Source organism: Ptychodera flava, chromosome 18, assembly GCF_041260155.1.
Source record: "Ptychodera flava strain L36383 chromosome 18, AS_Pfla_20210202, whole genome shotgun sequence".
NCBI classification, from domain to species: domain Eukaryota; kingdom Metazoa; phylum Hemichordata; class Enteropneusta; family Ptychoderidae; genus Ptychodera; species Ptychodera flava.
This window is the reverse complement of record NC_091945.1, coordinates 31402312-31417972: the sequence shown is the minus strand read 5'-3', so window position 1 is coordinate 31417972 and position 15661 is coordinate 31402312. Positions and strand designations below refer to the sequence as shown.

At 36.6% G+C, this 15661-nt stretch overlaps 1 protein-coding gene across 2 annotated transcripts in view; it reads right to left on the bottom strand.

Annotated features, from left to right (window-relative positions):
• Positions 1-15661, bottom strand: part of LOC139117373 (unconventional myosin-Ib-like) — a 68400-nt gene that overhangs the window by 28293 nt on the left and 24446 nt on the right. For both annotated transcript variants that reach the window (XM_070680446.1, XM_070680447.1), the window contains exons 2-4: positions 10601-10793; positions 3433-3548; positions 1457-1551 (exon numbers count right to left, since the gene is read on the bottom strand). In XM_070680446.1, the coding sequence (XP_070536547.1) occupies positions 1457-1551; positions 3433-3548; positions 10601-10750 (361 nt within the window). In that variant the 5' untranslated portion in view covers positions 10751-10793. The remainder of the gene's footprint in view (positions 1-1456; positions 1552-3432; positions 3549-10600; positions 10794-15661) is intronic.

The window sequence follows — 15661 nt, the reverse complement described above, 5'->3', positions numbered from 1 at the left end:
TGATTTATATAACCTAACCTAGCCTCTGTGACTCTTTATTTATTTTACACTCCATTATGAGGACATATATCTCTCATACACACATGCTGTAATTAATTAGTCAACACAACTAATTATGCTAATCCGTGGACTTATCAGGTATTTTACGGGTTGGTCAACATCGCGAAAGATAGGATTGGTACCTTTTTCATTAACATCACTATCTTTCCGATGTTGACCAACCTCTGATAAGTCCACGGATGAGCATAATTAGTTGTATTGACTAATTAATTACAGCATGTGTGTATGAGAGATATACGTCCATGTAATGGAGTGTAAAATAAATAAAGAGTTGCAGAGGCTAGGTTAGGTTATATAAACCATTTATTTTATTTACTCCGATCAGTAAGAGCATGAAGAAAGGAGAGAAAATGATAGAGAAAACAGTGTGAAAATCTCAGTAATACTTTATGGGTCGCCTGTGCTTATACATGGGAATCTATGGACTGCCTTATACATGGGGGTCTATGGAGGTGAAAACTAGTGTGAAAATCTCAGTAATACTTTATGGGTCGCCTGTGCTTATACATGGGAATCTATGGACTGCCTTATATATGGGGGTCTATGGAGGTGAAAACTAGTATGAAAATCTCAGTAATACTTTATGGGTCGCCTGTGCTTATACATGGGAGTCTATGGACTGCCTTATACATGGGGGTCTATGGAGGTGAAAACTAAAAAGTCCTCTAACATGGCCAAATTTGATCGCATTGTGAAACAAATCGACGTGCATCTGTATGAGGTAGGGTACTATCCTTGAACCAAGTTTGAACAAAATCGCTCCAGGCGTCTATGAGATATCTGCGTGAACGGACGGACGCACAGACGCACGCACGCACACACGGACGCACGCACGGACATGACCAAACCTATAAGTCCCCCCGGACGGTGTCCGTGGGGACTAAAAAACAGGGTATAGAGTGGTTTGCAATGACATATGATATACTTTTTTCACCCTATGAAGGCTCAGATGACAGGAATTTGAGTTGATAGTCACTACTGTATGCTACTGGCTAAGACTTTCAACTCAGTTAAGTTTTGTGCTTTGGCTGTTGCAGCCAATTCACCGTCATTTTTGTGAATGGACAGTTGTGGTGACAACATGAAAGTCAAATTGTTCTGGACACTTTCTGGGTGACCAGGAACAGGTTTTATTTCATTTGTGGATGATATACACCATTTAGAATTTCAGTACAGTCAACTGACACGAGGCAGAGTGGCCACACACACTCCATCTACAAAAGTACCCAAGAGAAACAACTTTGGCAAAACGGGAAGGGTTGAGAAATAGGAACATATATCACTGGACACTTTCTATGAAATGGACTGACAAGAGATAATATAAACCATACAGGGAAGAGTAGACATGGTAGACAAGGCAAAAGGAGATATAGAATAACTATAGGATTTTCTTCACCTGTTTTTCCAGCACCACTCTCTCCAGAGATGATAATACATTGATCTCTGCTTTTGTCTCTCATTGACCGATACGCATCATCTGCTATGGCATAGCTGTGTGAGGAAGAGATGCACACTTGTTAATTTACAACAATCAAAAGTCAGATTACAGCATTGTTTCCGATATGTGTACGGAGAAAGAGAGTTGTGAGTTATGAACAGTTTGCAGAAACTACCAATTAGTGTCAGGCGGGAACACAAATGTCTTCCAACTCTGGCAAAAATGTGTATTCACCTCGTAATATAAATATTACACCTTTTTTTAATCATTTTAAGATTTCATATTTGATATTTATGATGATGTTTTGACCCATAAATAACTTGATTTGCCGAGAGAAATAATGTAAAGCTTTGCTTTAAAGGAAATTACATTCAATTTGGAGAGTTAGTAAAAAGTATGATTGCCTGGTACAAAGTGTTGAATTAAACTGGTGGATTCATACTAACAAAATTCACAGCGGCAATTTCATTCAAGAAGTTTCTACTTAGCTCAGCCATCTTGCGAAATAAGAGGGAAGAATGTTGAATAAAGTTCCTGACATATTACTGTGATTTCAAAGAGTTATCACAAAGATTTATGTCTTATTGAAACTGAAAGAACTCCTGTTTCAGCTGAACTCACAATCATGGTGGATATTACAAGGTGAATACACATACAAGTCTGGTGTTTGCAAGACATAGATCACATTTGTGTTCCCCTCCCATGGAGAAGTATATGCCAAGGGCAACTCCAGTTTGGTAATTGTGGACCCCAAACACCATTTACAGTCTTACAAGCCAAAACAAAAACACTGCTTTTATGCTTTTCACTCAATTTCACTTTATATTAGTCCAGCAAACCTACAGGAAACAACTGGATTGTACAAAATCTGGCCATGAAAGGGTTATATGAAATGACCCACAATCTTACAGTGTATGGTGGGCATTTCAAATATGTCAGTGTAACCATATATTACATGCGTGATGCACATACCAATACAGGAACTACAAAGCCTGACAACTCTGGTAGTCTTCACTCAAGATCAATACATTAGACATTACAATGGACAACTACAAAACTAGTTACAATGGTATTGTTTCCATACAAATGAGTATTTAACTTTAATCTTGTTTTTACATGCCATTGTTCTGCCTATGTATTGCAGTCATACATTTTTTGAAGTGGCCAGGCCTGGCATTCCGATCTTTTTGTGTGTGACAATGCAACGTTACCTCTGATTGGTCAATTTTCTTATCAAAGCTCCCTAACTGTATGTAATTGTAGTTTCCATTACATATTTTCCATTATAAAAATACATTTTCTTGCTCTAATCCCAAAATTATGTTGATATAACCATTGTTGAACTGGCCAATAAAGCCTGTATATGTTTGAAGTCACATTGTGTTGTTTACAACTGAATTCTAGTCACTACTAGAATTCATTTGTTTACAAATACAAAATTTACCATGCACTGTAAACGATTAATTGTGTTGGCATGCAAATACTTGGTTTTTTAACATACACTTTTCGGGAGACCAAAAGAAATGTATTTGTTTAAATAAAGTAAAACAAAATAGTGAAAATGTTATCAAGACTTAAAGCTATTGTCCTTTTAAAAAATCTGACAAAATTTGTCTTGAAGAACTTGGGTTGGATTCCATGAAATTTGCTAACTAAAAGCCATTATTAAGCAAGAGGCAATCCATAATGATAAACAGAAAAGCCTATCATTCTCCAAATGGATATTCATTAATTTTTTCATAGTCTGCACGATTTAAGGTAAAAACATTATATACTAATTACAAAATAAACTTTAGGAAGTTGGAAATTATATTTGAAATTTCAAAAACCTGGACAGAGAAGTATTATATCAAAGCGTGACACCGACACAGAAATGTGAAATATGAGTGATATTTTTGAAGTGCTATTTCTCCATTTGATACACAAATACTCACATATGTGGTGGTAACTCATACAGGTTTTTCCCTTTATATTCCTCAATCTTGTCCTTCCCGTAGATTGGCAATTCTTTATATGGGTTGACAGATACTACTACATTTCCAATGTATGTCTGTTACGATAGAAAAAAAAAGAAATATGGTATGAGCTTTTATAAAAAACGCTAAAAATAAAATGTTTCTTGACTTTCTCTGTGATTATCTACTAAGGAATGGTTAATTAGACATCGCTTTTTGAATCTGATTGTGTAATGTAAAAAGAATGTGTTTGTAAAGCAATATTCTTTAAGAGTTCTTGAAAATCAGTATTCAAACATTAGTAACCCAGGTTTCAAAGTATCCATGAATGTTATTGAATTCTGGGATGATAAAACACTGTAAAACTTTAATTGCTAGAAATAATTCAAATTTGAAAAGATTGGCTTTTTTGTTTGTTTCATAAAAAGAGAGACAGACATGACTCATAACGTAGGTGTTTCAAATATTTGCCAGCGGAGTTACAGCTGAGACAGTTGTTATGTCTGCTTCATAAATTTGGACTTACTCAAACTGCTGAACCATTTGAGAGTAAAATTTACAGACAACATTTGCAAGTTTGAAATACAATTGACAGAATCACTAGGAGCACATGTAACCACAAGATGAGTCCAATAGGGTTGTTCACTTTTGATGTCATTGTCCTCTCATTAAATATACAAAAAGTAAATATTTGTCCGCATTGTTAGATTACGCTTTGAAATTACACAAGCAAGATGGACGAAAAATAAAACATAGTAGGCGACTGCTAGTGTAACAATAAATACTAAAATACATATTCACGACTCAGAGTGCAAGCTGCAAAAACAGGCACGCATGCAACATTGATAAAATTTGTTCGCATTTCAAGCAGCAATGTCAATGCCGCATGTGTACAGCTATATTTAGCAACAAACCTGTGACCGTGAACAGCGCTATATAATGCCTGGCAAGCATTTGGAAATTGTTGTCACTTAGTTCAAACAAGATTTTTTCGAAAAACTTTACCAAAAATTGAGTAATTTCCATGAAAAATTGAACTGCATTGCAAATGAAAATGCTCATTTGCTGTTGACGTAACAACTTGTCCTATCAACAGAAGACATGTACATGTAAATATACATATCTCAGATGAGAACAACAGTCTCCTGAGGACAGATTTTCACAGCAACTGTCCTCTGTTGAATAGAATTTTATTTGTGCATTAAAGATATCTGGTTATTAAAGATCTTTGGTGTTCCAAATGGTATTCTCAACAAAAATCTTTATTCTTCACTGCAAAAATGTATTCACCAATAACAAATGTACAACATTGAGTATGTGGAACTACGTTGTTACACTCTACACTTCCACATATCTGGTTCAAACCACCGCACATACAAAATAAGGTCAAACTATCCTGTGTTAATGAATGGGTAAAATATATCAGAAATTATAACGTGTTTTTATGTGGAATGTGTGACTTGGCCACATTTCAACAGAAATCATGGGTTGGATAAAGTGTTGATTGAGAGTTTAGCTTTTCAATGTTTTGGTTTTAAAATAATATGAAACAAAATTTAAAGAAGAGCTTGTTGGCATGACATAATTTTAGGGAACTGAAGTAAAAAATAATCAGCTTACTATAACAAGCATCGCTATTATGGTACTTAACCCTTTGAGAGCTATAATTTTCACTAGCAAAATTTTATGCAACATTTTACCAATTTTTATTAATTTTTCTGGGTTTTTTTTGATAATTTTGGACTGTACTGACATCACTTTTCATTGGCTGCAGTATTTGGTCAAAATTATGGAAATCGTCTGGATCTGCAAAAATGATTGTCTTGGTTATGTTATTTACAGGCAACAAAAACTGACTTTGGTATTCAAATTCAAAGGGTGAACCATTTGTGTTTTGCCAGCAATTCAGCCATGATAATAATAATAACCATGGTTTACATGAATGGCTTCTTGGTAACCAGACTGGCTCTCCATTTTATAGTTGCCACAACACTGGCATCAGATATGTCTTGGCACAATAAGTTATTTATGAATCGATACAGCAGCTATTAATATCGCTTGCAACATCATATTTCTTCCAGAAATTAATCTTCTGACATCACACATTGCATTTGAATTGCTCAATCGTCAGAGAAATGTTTTCAGCTTAAAATGTCCACAAAGACATATTTTTGTCCAAGAAGTACACTACCCACCACTAACAGCATTCTTATCCGCTATTATTTATATCTAATTAATGTAGACATGTGGGTGGAGATGCACCCAGAGGGCTCCGAATTATCTGACTAAAAAAAAGCAGAACATATATGCCGTTCATACACAGGCCATTGAAACGTCTCTGAAACGGTTCTGGGCCAATACTGACACAGAAAGTTATGTGTGGACACTCCGAAATGGTTCTGAAGCGTTTCAGATTTGAGACGGTTTAGTCGGCCCGACCAGAGCCGTTGTAGGGATTAACTCTATCCGCAAATCGCTGTGTGGACAGACTGAGCCGCTTCAGAAGCGTTTCAAACGCCCTCACGCGACAGGTATTTGTAACATAAAACAAACAACAACCAATATACAATATTCACTTTCGCCATGGCTGCCGAACACAGTACTACATCTCGCGGTATACTGGTCCGACGAAGAGATAAGCTTGATACCAAAAACCCTATCAATTCGACCAGAAAAAATTCATTACGATTTGAAAAACGTCGAATTAATAGGAAATTAAAACTGCCGAAATAATTTAGTGGTCGAAGTTAATTTGGAACGACGAGGATAAATTTAAGCGAGACACTTTTGCCATGTTGAGACTGCTTCAAAGCATGGACTGTGAAATTTTGTGAGGTCGACAAATTTCGTAACAAAAAAACCTCAAACGCACGTTGGTGTCACATCAAAATCAAAGTGGCCGCGATTACAAACGGAACAATCTGTGAGACTGCCACCGGCCGCTCGACGGACGACACGTAAGTTGACATCGTGTGCCAGCCCTTGGAAATATATTGTAACTCCTTGACAGGCAGATGAGATAGTCTTATAGCGTTTGATGCATTGAAAGTTTGTAAAAATAATAAAAAATGACATCACCGATCATAAGAAACGTGGTGTTGAAGATAATAGTTTTTAAAAGAAGACTATGACGACCATATTTCTGTAAGTATTATCTAACTTCAGAAAACCAACATCTGAAGATTTACTTCCACCAACACTTTTGGATTTTTTCCACTCTTTATTATAAGATTAGTCGAATTTCTGGAAAGTAGGTGTACATTTTCGATGTCTGTGTATCGTCTACACCGAAGTCATATCCGAAAGAGTATAATCAGTTCGCGACCGCGTAAACCTCTCTCTCCCTCTCTCTCTCCGGCATTTCAATGTTTTATATTGTCGACATTTATATATCAGTCTGAAGTTTCAGGTCACTGCTCATTGCAAGTAGTTGATGTCAATTTTTCCGTATCGGGCATGGTCTCTATCGTCACTCTAATTGTTAGTGTTTTCCTGTTATATTCCATATCAAACTCAAAACACAACGTGAACAACGCTGATAATATATTGCATATTTCGTATCGAAAACCGGTAAAGTTCGTAACTGGTGACATGTCACGCCCTGGAGAAAGTTCATCACCATTGATCGAATGTCCGTGGCGCTTTTGCTTCCAAATAGACATATTGAAATGCACAGGGAACTTCGCGGTATGGCAATTACATGAACTTTACCTTGAAGAAAGTCTGTGACTTTAAACTGGCCGTACAACCAACAATAAACATGGCGGAGCAATGATACCGATTTCAGAGACTTCGATTTTTTTTCATTGCGACCTCGACCGCTGGTGAGAGCGAGTCGTCTATTTTTTTCCCACTGGCTATTTGGCTTTGAATTTTCAATTGCCATCTTGCGCTAAGTTAAAGCTAAAAACAAGACGGGCGTTCTCTGTAATTCAATAAGCCTTTTGAATATGAAAAAATCGGACATCTGAACCTCAACACGCAGCTTGAAAGTTGTTCTCCGAATCAGGACAGGGACATCGGCCCGGGACATCGGTGAGGCCGGATTTCACGTAGTAGCTATGGAAACCGACGGCTCTGTCTATGGTTCGTTGTAAGAAACCATGCGATGTACGCTCCCTTGGGCCGTGGAATTTCGCCGTATCGCCTCTACAGACTAAACCGTCTATTACCTAACCATGCTATTAAACAATCACACGATAGTTCAGTAACATATATCTTCATTAATCTACCGATCATCCACCGTCGAACACTTCGAAAACAATGGTCACGGTCACGGATTCAAGGACGTTCACAAGAAGAAATTATCAATAAGTGGCGCGCAGAATTATTTTTACTGGTTTTGAGAACTTCTAAAATAACTTGTAATCTGTATATCTTCACACATCGAACCGATATTGTATACCTATCACCGTCGAGAACCGATATTGTATACCTATCACCGTCGAAGTTTATGTCTTTCACTGTAGAGTTCTTTTTATCCAAAACACATATTCAGAAGAGTCGCACAGAGCAGTCAAATGAAAGGATAATTGCTTCAAGCGAATGAAATTGCACGAAAAAATGAAAATCAACAGCACACCATGGACGTGATTTAAAACAATAGAGCTTGTGAATAGGACTATTTGAGTAAAAAGTGCCGTTTTTCTCGCAATTTTAGCAACTGTAACGACCCTTTATTCTTTAATACCTTTCCATAATTGAATTAAACTAGGTTTAGGGCTTATACACACAGTGTACACAGATGTACAGAACTTTAAAAAGTATTCTGCTGGTAACGAACAGGGGTTTACACTCTAATGGGCGCAGTAAAACAATGGTCACGTCCATAGATTCAAGGACGTTCACGGGGAGACACGATGGCAAATAGTGCAGTGTCGTAAAATTGCTTAGACTAGTTTTAAGAACAGTACAATATCTGGTCATCGGTGTACCGCTACCTGTGAATCGAAACGACAAGTGTAGACCTATAGCTTCGAAATTTTATGGGAGAGACACCACGACTGAGACCGACAGTAGCATAACAAACTATTCCCAATTGTTCGTCGTGTTTAATACAGACATCTCTGTAGGTGATTCTGGTTTCTCTTGAATCAAAAGTCCGACATTGACAAAATTGACATAAAATAAGTCCGAAAAGTTATGTTTTATTCAACTAACTGATTCATCTCCTTTGATATCCCCTATAAGCTACATGTAAACAGTCCGGAAAGACTGACATCGATGTCTCCCGGGCCCCCATTTCTTCACCGTTTTGCAAAACATCTCATCAGCCGGACGCATGGGCAATATCTTTGTACGTTGGTCAAAACTAATGACAGTATAGGTCAGGATGTAACATCGGTCAAAGTAATATTGAATATGGAAGACGAAAATGCTTTCATTGATTGACAAAAATGAGAGGGAACGAGTCAGTAAATATCGAACCATAAAGGGGAGATCGAGACTGCCATCCCCATGATTAATCAACTGGGAACAAAAATATATATTCGATCAACAGACTTACACAACCAGAGACAGTATTTTATTCAGCTGTAAAATAAGTCACCGCCTTTCCTATAATAACACCCCGTTTGCGTTTCGATCTACTCTGCTCTGTCTCCAATCGGTATGGCCGTCCGGGTTTCGCCTGCCGTACTGACTGATACATGGTTATTTCTTCACATATTTTTTCATCGTTTGGCATAAAATACAGCATCTCTTTGGTGCACAAGGCAAATCAACGTTTAGAAGGAAAGTCACAGGAGGTTAGGATATTATATACCGTAGGTGAAATTAGAATGGAATGTTGAAGATGAAAAGACTTTTATCAGTCGACAAAAATTGCCATAAACCGAGAATTGAGATTGTCTATATGATTTATTAATTGGGAACAAAAATATTCGATTGAGTCATTAAGTTTGTGTTTGATTCGTTTTCAAATGTGTTCCTACATTCTTATCCGATTGTTTGTGTTAATAAAAATGTTTGTTTCGCCTCGGATATTTGTAGGGAAGTTTGGATTAGTGTGGACGGTAATGTTTTGTATGTGTGAGGAAATCTTATGGCGAGGCGAAACAAACATTTTTATTAACACAAACAATCGGATAAGAATGTAGGAACACAATTTAGAAACGAATAAAACACAAACTCGACACAAAAACATTTTGGATAGTTCGGTGGGGAGCCTCTTTCACATTCTTTACAGCCAGTACGACGTCGTTCGTTTCAGCCATCTTGTTATGCAGTATGCTTGGCCATACACACCTTTTGAACTCGAGAGGGCGCATTAAGACGTCTTAAATATCAAAACAATGGCTTAATTTTGTGAGTATGGACACGAGCGGACCCAAACTATTAATCCCCTGTGTTTACAAATCACAAATAAAGTCGCTGAAACGTTTCAATTTTTGCCTGTATGAACGAAGTAATAGATTGTAAGATAAAACTTAATCAAATCAGTGAACACAGACAAGACAAATTCTCATGTAGCTGGATGCAAAGTTTTTTAATCGAAAACCTAAATAAGCATTAAATTAAAGTTCAAAATAATTGTATTACAGTTGCTGTATGTCACTGTTATTTTCTGCATCATAACTCTATGAGATACTTTCTAAGTTTTTAAAACAAAACCATGACAACAAATATCGGTGGTGTTAGTGTCGAACTAAAGACTGGCTGCGCTGTAGATTAGCATAAGCGGTGGTGTTAGTGTCAAACTAAAGACTGGCTGTGCTGTAGATTAGCATATATTACTGGTACTGTGGTTACCACAAGTAATGTTATCAACACTCTTCATCTGTTCTGTGTTTATTGAACATTGTGTCGACTACTTTCTCAGCATTTTAAAAGGTGCCAAAACAATCTACCAGACTTCTAAAATATTACAAATTGATAAACACTTTGTTTGAAGACAGCAACTTTTGCCATGTAGTATTTCAGAAACAAATACGGATTGTAAGCCAAACTTGTGGTGAGAATATGGTGCATTGTATATCAATGAATCAAACTGATAGTGAAGGAGGTATGATAGTATTACGTCATCCGTTCATCAAGTATTGGCCCATTTTTTACACTACAAGTATTTTAAACTTGAACTTGTACGATATAAATTCTAGTGAAGCAACAATATTACACAGAGAGGCAAACGAGATAAATTAATACTTACATAGACATCTTTGGCACGGAACCGTTTTTCCAGATTTTCAACAAAAGCATCTTCAGTCAGTGGATCAAGAAGTACACAGTCTCCTACTCCAACCATGTCATCTAAGATGGTACGGGTGGCGCCGTGGGTCGGTCCGTTTTGTACTGCCATCTTTGCTTTCAGTTACTTGCTATTGCATTGGATGTGGTGTGATCTGAAAGACGGGCAAAAGAAAACAGGATTTTGCATCAAACTGAATCTATCCACAGTGGCTGTCCAAATTAAAGCAATGATGAAGATGCTTTTGTTTTCAAAGATTTGACAGTCTGTCTTGTTCTATCAATAAGAGTGTACAGTCATAACAACTCATGGACTGGATGCTAAATATTTTTGACATTGGTAGAGCTGGTTTAAAATACACAATGGAAAATGTCTTACATACTGCTATAAGCGGTATAAACATCACACATTCTCTGTCTCCAAAGTCACTGTTTATTAAGAGACAATACAGTACTATGATCTTAAGACATGGAACAAATTGTGTCAGTAACAACATATACGAAATAATGCGATGTTGTTTTTGACTCCGCTATTGAGACTGTTACCTTTGACTTCAAAGCCATCGTCTCAAGTATTTATGTAAATAGTCTGTCTTTGATATGAATATGAATATTTAATACTGTAAAAATAAAGGAAATGTTAGGTAGGTTTCTGTTGACTACTACTGCATACACTTAATTAGTATGTCAATTACAAAGGAACACTCTCTCAATTCTGCACAGTAGTTAGAACTGATGAAGGATGTTAAGGGACAGGGATTCTTATCAGATTAAAGTGATATTGACAGGAATGTGGAATGTTATCAAATTTATTTTGAGGCAAATTTATTTCCTCATAATTCCGTCATAATTTCACAATAAATACCATCAACCTTGACAATAGCCTATGAATTCAACAAAGCCCAGGAAAAATTCAATAACAGTAACTACCAGTCTTATACTCAGCTCTGCAAAACAGGTAAACACCTTTATGGACTGATATTCATCTTACGCCATTTTTTATAAGTACATGTATGTTTACTCAGCCATATTTGTTTTCATTGGTTTGTCCACAGGTACTGGGTACCTTATCTATTAATCAAAGTTGACATCTCGACTGTGCACATCTGATACTCAATAGATACAATGTAGCATTTGTTGTTATCCATGTCTGGTTTGACAGTTAAGGAAACATTTCAGGGGCCCATTGATGTTCACCTTTCACCTGTAACCTCTGTGTTGATGTATTTTCTTTTCTTTCTTTTGTTCTTTTTTTCTGCTCAGCCAAAATATTTGAGAAGTGTTTCATAGTGATTTTATACGTTTCGTGCTGTCAGTGTACCAATACTACAACGTGGAAGGCCTGTGATAAGTAGAAGTGTCCTGCTTGCTTACAGACAATATTGAGGAATTATATTTCTGATAAGATTGACAGCTAGAAAAACAGAATTGTTATCAAAAATTAAAAATTTACATTCAAAGCAAAGATTCGGAAAATGTATTTGCCAAGCACTCATCCTGTGCACCATGATATAAAACAATCAGTGAACCAAATTACTGGACAAAGACTGTCAAATTATCATTTGTCTATTTTTAAAGACAACAAAATCTCAAAGTAAAGCCTGATAGCCTTTCAATAGTTTACACAATTATGCTTACTAGCAACAGTTATCTCTCCACAAATGCCAACTTACGACAGAGCCATATCTGGCAAAAGTTGGTGCACTGTTAATCACTAGTTTTGGTCCACAAATATCTTTGATTGCTGAGATTTGACATTGAACCAAAACTCAGCCTGGGGCTACGTTGTACTACAGATGAATACATGATAGAGATGCATGTACCCATCCAACTGCTTGCCTGCCATATGCTATCACACACGCAATACCACTACAAGGCCGTCATATTCAAGGTTACCTATGAACATGTAGTGTACTCTTAAGTTACATCATGGATCATTCAGATAACTCTGATCACTTTACACAACTTCCCCAGGTACAAGAACAAATAAACACTCAAGCCTTCTCGAAAATGTTTAAATAGGTCGCTTTTTTTGTTGTACCTGGACCTTTCATTGTAAACTGTCCGTCCTTCTGTATTCTATAACACACATTTTATTTACTTTTGTTCTTTGTTCGGACCAAGACTTTAGATTACCAAGTCTGCTCACAACATGTCAGCAGCTGAGGTCAGAGGTCACCATTCACAGATCTGTGAAAGGACTGACTGCATGGGTGTGGCAATATTCACAACAATCCTATGTCAGCCATATTTAGAAACATTTCCTGCTCACAATGCAGTTATTCCTTTGGATTCATACGGTCATATCAGCTGCATTTTTAAACCCCTGAACAAAATTTGTACGTATATTAGAAAGGTCGAAAAAAGATTCTTATGCCGATGCAAATAGATTTAATCTGAATCAACAGGTGTTTTGGAGTGTACCGGTACTGCATGCACTTAGTGAACTTGAGACCTCTACTACAGACAGCTGTAGAAAATGTGACTGAATTTAATGAGAAAAAAACCACATTTCTAGTTTCCATAATTACTGCAAAAATAAAGGAAACATCAATATTAGATAGACATCTCAGTTTTTATCAACATAACATTCTTTTTATCATGCTTGTTAATGCACATTCAAGCACTTCCGGGTTACCCAAGGTGTGTTTATTTTGCCCTGTGGCAATCTGATAACTCTTTATGGTCTGCTTGTGTGTGACACCTTATGTACTGAAGTTTCCGGAACAGGTTGTTGTCTAGAATACATGTATGTCTAGTAAAAACCTTAGGTGTTGCAGTGTAGATTAGACAGATTTTCAGATGACCTTCATAATTCAATATCTTGATATTGATGACTTTGACCATATGTAAATAACATGCAATTATTTTATTTAAAAATAAAAAAAAACTTTATTTGAAAGATTTTAAAATCTGTCTTCATAGTTTAGGTCATGGCAAAAATTATCAAGACATTTGTTTTTTCTAGTACCAAACTTTGCACAGTGACCCTTATTTGTATTCTTGATTTGGTAGGAGAATGGTTGAAAGTTTCAGAGGAAAGTTTGAACAAAAGGTTAAGTCTTTCACTTTCAAAGCACACACTACCTTAATAAACTCTGGACAGGTACAATTTTCTCCCGACTAATCCAGATCACGTTTGTCAATATAAGAAAATCAATCAATCTGTCAACCATCGTTGACTGCTCAAGAACTGACTGCAGTTAGAGAAGTGAAGAGAAAATACTACAATGTGAGTCTAAGCAACCGTGTCAGGTGTTCCAGACATGAAAAAATACTGCATGACTACAAGATAATGTGATTTGGTCCTCACTCAGAATGAATCAGATAGTCATTATTTTTAAGAACGATGTGAAATGTTAGATGGGAGTGCAAGTGACAATAGTCAGTATTGTCAGTCTGTTTTACTTTCAAAACTGATGACTTCAGAGTACAAAGGGTCCATCCTGATGACAGCATGCCATAGCATTCATTGATGAACTATTTGGGGTTTTGATGAGAGCCAAGATTAAGCCACGGACACAGAAAATGTTGCTCATTAAACAGTTAAACTACTGAGTCATTAGGTTTAGGATCAGGGATAGAGTATACACCTACAGACTGCAAGGAAACTCTGACATCTAAATGTTTGCGTCCAATTTCTTCACCCACACTGAAGCTTTCATTCACATTGATGTAAGTCTAGTGGCACTGACCAAAAATTTCAGAATCGTCGGCAACGTGCCAGTAAGTAAACTATAAATCTGCTATGACTGGGGACAGGGCCTTCTTTCTGATATATAAGTCATTCTGACTACAGGCTCATGGCATAGTAGATTAACCATACAGGTATTAACATGTTTTTAGCACCATATTGTTACTCGTTTCTTGGTAAAACATGCATGGTTGTAACAAAATGGATGGGATTGCCCGCCCTCTATAAAAGGACAGACCGTGATGGTATGAATGCAGTTAATGCAAAGATGCCAGGTTTGTGCATGTTTTTATTAAAAACAAATCAATGTATTCATTGGTATGTAGCTGCATCCCGGTACAGGTATGTGTCCTAGCATGTACATAAATGCCGGTGTGCCGAGTATGAATGGATTTTGAATGTGCATGCTATCAAAAACACCGTGTTTGTAAACATTTTCTAACTATAATTTACATTACAAAACTATACAAATTGAATTTCTAACACCATTCAAATTAACAATATGATTGATTGTTGTACTCTAGCACACTGGTAGTACCCTTGTCACTGCCCGACCTGACCCAATTTCTAATCACCTCTGTCCTTCATAAAGGTCATCTCACAAGTCAACATACTGGCAGACAACTGTTTACACAACAAGGTGTCACATGGAAAGTTTTTTGTAAACTAAAATACAGACCCTGGAGTCAAAGCACATACAATCAGATTCTCACATGTGAAAGATTCATTGGAAATAACTGTACACTGTCTGGAGAAACCACAATCTCTCCTGTTAAGTTTACAATTTAACAGATAATCCATTTGGACAACACTATGTCAATATTACCAGTGATAATTATGAAAAAATTAGCACCACTGAACATGTCTGGTACATTTATAATGCAATATATCATTCCTGTACATGATAAGAGGTTACTTAATGACAAAGGCAGAATGATATCGAACGGTCAACTTGTCACCTGTCATTTTAACATACCACTACACCTGCTTGCACGCACCAGAGTTATAGGGCACCTTCCGGCTGCTAAATGCTTGATTTGTCAAGTTAAACAACAGGACACAGTCTTTATAGTTTATATAAAAGTAATGATAAAAATATAGAACGGAATGATGCTTGCATTTTGAAATCTTGTTTCAATGCCACTTGATGAAACCTGTACTAACTACCCAACTTATAAAGTTGTATCCCATGATGCATTGTGGAAGACAACCAGCTTCCAGCATTTTGACCGGAAGATAGTGTTGTAATTGTGCCAATAAAATTGACTCAGGGAACTGAATTAATTTCTTTGTGCATCTATACATGCGTTTTTATCTTCACCAATTTTA